The 7,975-nt window shown below is 41.6% G+C and overlaps 1 protein-coding gene across 6 annotated transcripts in view; it reads left to right on the top strand.

Moving 5' to 3' along the window:
• The first annotated feature begins 968 nt into the window (after positions 1–968).
• Positions 969–7,975, top strand: part of LOC105916552 (A-kinase anchor protein 6) — a 421,177-nt gene continuing 414,170 nt past the window's right edge. For 3 of the 6 annotated variants that reach the window (XM_036129223.1, XM_036129225.1, XM_036129226.1), the window contains exon 1: positions 971–1,256. In XM_036129223.1, the coding sequence (XP_035985116.1) occupies positions 1,068–1,256 (189 nt within the window). In that variant the 5' untranslated portion in view covers positions 971–1,067. Of the gene's footprint in view, positions 1,257–7,975 lie in introns of all 6 variants that reach the window. The other 3 variants (XM_036129222.1, XM_036129224.1, XM_036129221.1) reach the window with 2 other exon arrangements.

The raw sequence follows: 7,975 nt of genomic DNA, 5'->3' as shown, positions 1-7,975 counted from the left end.
ACTTGTTCTTCCGGTCATCACCTGCAAGCCGCTGACCACAACCCCGGACCTTGAGCTAAACAAAAGGTTGTCCAAGACAGAAACCCGTCTTGCAAATTCCAAAAATTCCAAATTCTTTTACCAACAGGCCCGGTTTTGAAGCTTTCTGCCAGCTATCTTAAAAGCATATTAAAGCATATAAACACATGTTAAACCTTCATAAAAGTGTAAGAAACGGATCAAAGTTAATACATTCCACACAGGTTAAAGAGGAAAGAGCCCATGCAGCTTTGTTATTTATTTTGCAGTCTTCTCATTCAATTCTCCTAATACTTTTGGTCCCTTGAAAAAGAGACGGCTACGTATTCCTATAATCCTATACCCTACCCTTGCTACAATTTGGATGTGAAAACTCAGATTACAGCTGAGAGTCTGTACTTCAGGCCCATATTGATTACATAATTGTACCCTGAATAAGTTTTCATAAACAGCTAAAATAACAAAACTTGTGCCGCTGTCCAAACTGTATATCTTCATCAGAACTGTGGTTGATACAACCTAAATTTGCCTTTAATGCGAAGAAAACCCTTAAAGGTACGTTCATAACGAATGCAAACAACTTTTTGCGTTAATCACTTGGTGTTGGTTGCTTGACTTTTCACTTGTCTCGCAAAAAAAACTGCGCTGACAACACAAAGAGTTTTCACCGAGCTTGCTTCACCCGCAACATTAGATAGGAGGAACATCTATCTTCTTACCAGTTTTTCTTGTCAAACTTCAACTCACTAAGGTGGACATGGATTTTACATAGTGAGTTACAGTGCTGTATGTATTTCTTATTTCACTTTGCTCTAGTTGCCTGTACAACTGTGCCTATTCCCAGTTTCAGTTAATTCTTCATTTGCGCCTCTCGCATACCTCGAAACGCGTCGTTTTTATCACTGACAATCAATTGGCTCCTAAAAATGCCTTTAACCAGGGATAACATATAAATTACCTACTCCATTCGTCTTTTTGCCGTTTGTTGTGAATGTACCTCAAGGATTGTGTATGTAGGTTCTGTTTGTTTATTTTTTCTCTTTGCTTCCATGTTTATTGCTTTAAGGACAAAGAAAGCTGCCGCTCTTCATCCTGGAGCAGACTGGAAGGTCCTCCTCCATTTACCAGAGATTGAGAAATGGCTGAGAGCAACCAGCGATCGAGTTGCACAGCTAACTTACTCTGTTGGACAAGACTGTGACAACAGACATGTGGATGTCCACCTAGTACAACTTAAGGTAGACAAAAAGTGTGTTGTGGGCTGTTACTGTGGAACTCTCTTATGTCTGTGTCACTTCTTTTTCATGCAGGTTTGGTGGAAACAGATTGGTCGCAGTCATTCTGTACTTGATTGGAAAAACAAAGTTTCAATTCTAGAGGACCTTCTTTGATTCTAAATACTGCAGGTTACAAAACATAAAAAAATAAGCAGTCAAACAGTCATGTTATAGGATGCTGACCAATTTGTTAATCTGAGAAAAATCTAATGAGGACCTTTGTGGCAGGCTAAAATTAGCCTTCAGATTCCAAAGGTAATGTTCTTCTCACAAGATGTGCACTGGCATCACACACACACACACACACACACACACACACACACACACACACACACACACACACACACACACACACACACACACACACACACACACACACACACAAACACACACACTTTATTAGTGTTTGTGCTTTCAATTCAGTTCAATTTTATTTTTATAGCACCAATTCATGAAATATGTCATCTCAAGGCACTTTCCAAAAACAAATTCATTCAGATTATACAGATTGGGTCAGATTATACATACTTCCCAGTTAGATCAAATTTTACTTTTTGCTCACCCTTTACAATGTAATTGTAAAGTTAACCAGCCAGTCTACTTTCAAAAAATAAAATGTTGTCAAACTTACATGTTGGTAAATAGTAAATGGACAGAATTTATATAGCACTATATAAAAGTCTGACTTATATAGTAATACTGATGACTCAAAGTGCTTCAATCTATAACCACATTCACTCAATCACACACATTCATACACAGACCGGTAGGCAGCTTGGCTTTGCCCAGGGGCACATCAACAGGAGGATGCTGGAATCAAACCCACAATCTTCTGATTGCAACAGGACTACTCTATCTACTGAGTGTTATGGTTACTGCTGGTGAACCCGATACTCAGCCAGACACAGATACGTTAAAAGGTTTATTGAAAAGATGAATAATGGAGGATGAGGCAGGCAAGCAGTAACAATCTTGGCAGATGAGTCTTAGCTGAATGAGCAGGCAGGCAGAGATGAGCAGGAGATCAGAACAGGCGATGTATGCCAGGAAACACCCAAACCAGCAGAGCAAGTGGCAGGGACTTATGGAGAAACAGACAAGGCTGCAGACACTGGCAATTTAGCTTAGTTGAATAAACAGGCAGGCAGAGTCAAACAGGCGATGTGAACCAGGGAACCACCAGAGCAAGTGGATGGAACTCACAGGAAAAAAGGCAGAATTGCAACAGGCAATCTTAGCAGAAGAGTCCAGCTGGCTGAGCACACTTAAGTTGGTAGAACAAGGGCATATCACACTGGCCGCTCCAAGAAGACAGTGAGACGTTCTGGCAGGGATGAGTAGGCAGAAGAAGGTATATGTAGGCTGGTGAACAGGTGAGCTAAGTAACTAGTTAGTGGCAACAGGTGGAGATGATCTAGAGCAGGGTGGTGGCTGGAGGTAGAGGGAGCTGATTGGGTAGTGGCTGGTGACTGAGAGGTGACAGGCTAAATGAGAAAAGTTGACAAAAGTCCAAAGGCAAAAATAAACAAAAACGCAAATCATGACACTGAGCCACAGTTGTTCTCTGGTCAAGTTTAAATTCAACCACATAAATTTGTGGGGATGGCATTTTCCTAAAACTACATTCAGGATATTTTTCCTGCAACATTCTTGTGAATTTTATTGTTGGTTATTTACCCATTTGTTAAAATTTTCTGACCTCTGGTTGGTTTGAATATGATATAGGTAGTACTTGTCCTTAAAGGGTCTCGTGATCAGGGACCTCAGCAGTTAACATTTCTGAAAGGCCTGCTCTAGCTTATACCAGTGGCTGCTCAATAGAGTTGCAAAGGGAGAGATGAGAGGGAACCATTTGTAACATCAAACCGTTTGTAAACATTTGACATCAGTGATAAGACACTCATATGAAGCATGTAATCTAACGGAATTTATATGCCCTGCAACCTTTTCTTTGAGCAGACCAATGACCCATTTTTAACGCAGCTTACCTCACTCCAAACTAATTTTTCCAAATAGCCACTGCACTGGATATAATTCCTGAAATATCCATTGCATTTTTCAAATAACAGTTACTTGTGGGATTCTTTGAAGGGTTAATGAAGAAAGTAATTCGTATTTTCACCATATGCCTACTGTTGGACACTGAGTAGTACACTCAGGCTGGTCTCAGCCTGGTTGACTTACTCTGCTGGCAAACTAACTTTGTAGCATTGATGATACTCACCAGCTGCATGGGTGTCCTCCATCTGCTGTGGCCTGGCCAGCATGTTCTTTTGTTTTTCATTTTTCATGTTTGAATCAAGATTTCTTTAGCATTTACCTTGTTGTGGTGCAGTTTGTGTGTCTTTCTTCTTTTCATGAGCTATTTCCCGCGAGAATAGATAGAGCAACTTTGCTTTGATAAAAAGGTTTTGACTTTACATCAAATTTCTCACTAGTAAAATGGACAATACTAGCTGTTCATGTTAAACTAGTGTTGTGCAATTACACACTGTTTTAAAGTTATTTAATGTTTAATAAATAACTCTGTCTGGTATTGTCCGGTGAATATCAGCTCTAGAGCTGCATGCCTAGCTATGCATTTATGTTTAAACATACATTTTGTGAATACTTATTTGTGTGTCTAGAAACAGGTGCGCAAGTTGATTGTTCAACATCCGGCTTATGACAACACTATTCTTTCAGTGTTGAGATGCTAAACCTATAGGAATTACAAGCTCTGTAGCGACTGCTTACCTTTCTTTAAGAATTACTAGCTTTTGCGCAAGGCTGCACCTTTTAAGGAATTACTAGCGTATACAACTTATGCTTCTCACCTTTCTTTTAAGGGGAAATTAGTAATTTTAGCTTCATGAGCACCCCCTTTCCACATTAACAGGGAGGCACCTCAGATTAACTAGAAGTTAAATCTGGAAACAAATGTGTTCTACACAACACAAAATAAGTAACTAAACTACTAAGCAAAATGAAGATAAAAAGCAGCTATAGAACTATGTACACACACTAAAAGACACAAAAGACAAAACAAAGTGGTTGATCATCATCATCAGAATAGTTAATTGAATCTTGGTTCACTGCAGATCTGAGTTAAAGAATCTAGAATGATCTTAAATTAGTTTAACTAATTCAGAATATTTGGTATGTGTTTCAACCGGTTTACAATGCAGATCCTGAGTTAAACAAAACATTATTTGATAAAATAACATTTTAAAGAAAGATTTTCTCAGTAAAATCAATAACTTTAGGGACGCTTGATTTATTAATGTGATTATACATCCGGGAGGCTAGGTGTCGCTGTAGCGATCGGTCGCTAAAATCGGCTAATCCTAAAGTTAAGCAAAACACCTTTAAATTGACATTAATATTCCATATTAATGCGGTGATAATGCTCGTAGCATTATCGAATGATGGTGGAGCGAAACGAACCTTATGTTTGAAACGAATCGTAGTTGTGCATCCAGGAAGCCGGAAGTTACAGGAAGCTAATAGTATTTAGGCTAGCGGACATTCGGCGCTAACTTTAAAAAGTTTGGCTTTATTCTACTCATAATGAGCGGACCGGATAAACACAAACATTGATATTCCATCAATGTATAAAACCCTTGTGGAGATAACCTTTCTTATAACCATAAAACACACTTGAATTACATCGGCAATGGCATGGTATCAAAATGCTAACTGGAGCTATGTCGGTTAACTCCATGTGTTTAAAAACATAAACCTTCTAAAGGTTTAACTTTCCCTGTTTTTCTGTTCTCTCTTTCAATTCTGTTCTCTCTCTTTTCGGCGACGGTCACTTTTTCTCTCTGCTCCGGCTCTGCCCCCCCTCCCGCTGCTGCTGTGTCTTGTCTTTCTGAGCACTGTCTTCATATCACCGGAACTCTGAAAACTATGGTTCTGGTAAGCTGGTCTCTCAATGCTATTGATCAAATTTTTTCGACTGGAAGGCAGGGAAGAGGGGACCCGTCCTGTCCTGATGGGACCCATTTCGTGGGATACACCCTAGATTCCTGGAACAGGTGGAAATTTTGTCAGTCGAGGACGTGTAAGACGTATACATTTTTGGATTCATGATACTAGGATTTCTGCTAATTAGATTGGGTGGATTTTTGATGCATCTGCAAATTCAACGGATGTTGGTAGCAATTATGGCCTTGATCAGGCTACTGGCTGCATATGACGTGATTACTAAGGCGGTGAACGAACAGACCCGTAATTTGGAGGAGCAAAGCTGGATGTGCTGGAATGCAGACTGGCTTCGGTGGTTGAACTCAAAGGACAGATGGGATAAAATCTGGATGTGAAACGTGGAAAAAAAGCCCAACAAATTTGGAATATTGGATTTGCCACATGGAGCCAGCAACAAAGGACTCAAAGCTGACAGAAAAGTTGGTGCAGCTTGTTCTCATAACAAATTGTGTATTTGGATTATGCCTCCCCTATCAATAAAGCTCCCCTGGATGTTATGGCGAGAGAGCTCAGAGCTGCTCCCCCCACTCCCTCCTCCCCCACGGACATCTGTGGATGTGTTCTGAACTGTGGCGCCGGTTGATAACTTTTCCATCATATCAAGGACAATGGCCCTCTGGAGAGCGTTCATGGAAATAAAACAACTTTCACCTGAACACATACACATAACTGATGCCCACAACAACATACAAACTTCATGCAACTAGTCTCCCCCTGCATAAATGTTTGTGATGTATGTGATGGATGGTTGTACTGGAACTGTAATTTCCTTCTGGGATTATTAAAGTATTTCTGATTCTGATTTATTTCTCTGCCAAACCTGTCGGTGCCTCGTGTCAGTGCGCTTCACTTTGGGCATCCAGTTGGAAGAAGTTGAAAGCAGGGGATAACTGTTTATCAGCATCAGACATGCAGCCAGCCGAAGCGCGTCGGAACAGTTTGAAGACTGTTCCGACGGTTTGAGACCCTGCACGCAGTCTTTGATTCGGTCGCAGCAGGCAATTTCAGCTCACCTCTTGTCTCAGCTTGGCAACATTGGTCCTCATCTGGCTGCTCCGGCTCCGTTTAGAGTCTATTTCCTGCAACAGCTGAGTAAGCAAAACAAAGCTGGTTCGGCATAGACATATTCTCTCACTTTGGCATCGCTCCGCAGAGGAGGAATTACTCCCTATTGCTGTCCCAACGAAACAACGGGAAATGAGTTTCACAGAAAGCACATTTTTACTGAGCCCGTGGGCCTTTGAGTCCCATGAGGCCCCCATGCATGGCTGGCTCGTCCAGGGCAGACTCTCTACTTGAGAGTCCCAGGAAGTGGAGATAGTGTGAGGAGTGGTCTAGGCTCATAGCAGGGCATCCTGCTGTGAGAGGCTGTCTCTGCGTAGATGAATTAAACTCCTTTGCATACAACCAATTTTGATTTCTCCTCAGATTACATGTTTACAATTCAATCTGAATTCTAGTCCATGGCTCTAAAGAACACTAGCTTCCATGAGGGAACATGGACTGAAAACTGCACAGAGCAGGCAAACAGCCCCCACTCACTTAAATTTGCAGCAACCCTTGTGGACAAGCCAGACACTTTATGGAGTTTTATGGTCAGATGGGACAAGAGTCAAACTGATCATCTACCCTGATAGTATGTAAGTTAATAATAACAATTAAAGCTGCAAGTAGCATTGGTCAGCCCTCGCAGTCAAGCGCCGCTTGGCTTGTGTTGTAACCGCAGATCAGCATTGGCACCTTCATACTTTCCTGCCTACGGTGGCCTGCTGCCAAAATGGTAAAATGATGACATCCTTCATTGAAAAGGCTAACTGTGTTCTAACTAGGTGTGGCTACAGATCATTCATATCCAGTTTGAAACAAATAGAGCCAAATATATGCAAAGATTGAGCTGTTGTGGTGTTGGTGTCCTGAACGGCACTTTACTCTGGCCTTAATAAAACTCCAGTGGCTTGACAGCAGATGGTCCAAAATACTGCTGCACTTCTTTTAACTGCTACCTGTCATGATGCAGCCTGAAGGCTGCACTCGGAACATTTCTCACTCCGTCTCCTGTGCAGCCCTGATTAGGAGCACCTGTCAGGCTGCAATCACCATGGACTCATTCCACCTGCTAACACCATTATATAAACTCACCTCAGTTTGTCCATGGTTACTGGTTCGTCTGCAGTCTTCTGACCATCATGCCTGTCCTGTTTCCCGTTTGTCTCCTGGTCCTGTTCCTGTCTGCTCCGGTCTGTTCCTGTCTGCCAGTTCCTGCACCCCTGCAACTTCCGTCTGGTAAAATGACTCTGGCTTTCATCGTCCACTTCCTGCTGCTTCAATAAACTCTGGAAACCAGCTCTGTGTGTGTGTGCTGTGTTCTGGGTTCATCCAAGACAAATCATGACACTACCAGGAAACGACAACACATTTCTCCATTTTAACCACAATTCATTGGCTACAAGTTCACATTTGGATTGATTTTAAAATTATTAGGCTCAAGGAGCTAAGTGCTGCAAAGGCCTATTGTAATTCTATTGTTAATTAAGCCTGAGCAGCGAAATCGCTGCTTCTTGTTCTTCATCGTGTGGGAGGAGTGTGACCGAAGGAGAAGGGAGAGCATGTGAGAGTGTTTTTTCTAACCTTTTCTGTCCCTTTTTCACTAGGTGTATGTAAATATAGTTTACAGTGGTGTTTTTAGTTTGGGTTATTAGTTGTTCGGTGGC

The sequence above is a fragment of the Fundulus heteroclitus genome, unplaced genomic scaffold (assembly GCF_011125445.2).
Source record: "Fundulus heteroclitus isolate FHET01 unplaced genomic scaffold, MU-UCD_Fhet_4.1 scaffold_147, whole genome shotgun sequence".
Classification (NCBI taxonomy): domain Eukaryota; kingdom Metazoa; phylum Chordata; class Actinopteri; order Cyprinodontiformes; family Fundulidae; genus Fundulus; species Fundulus heteroclitus.
The sequence above is the reverse complement of the archived record's forward strand: the minus strand, read 5'-3'. Positions and strand labels throughout refer to the sequence as shown.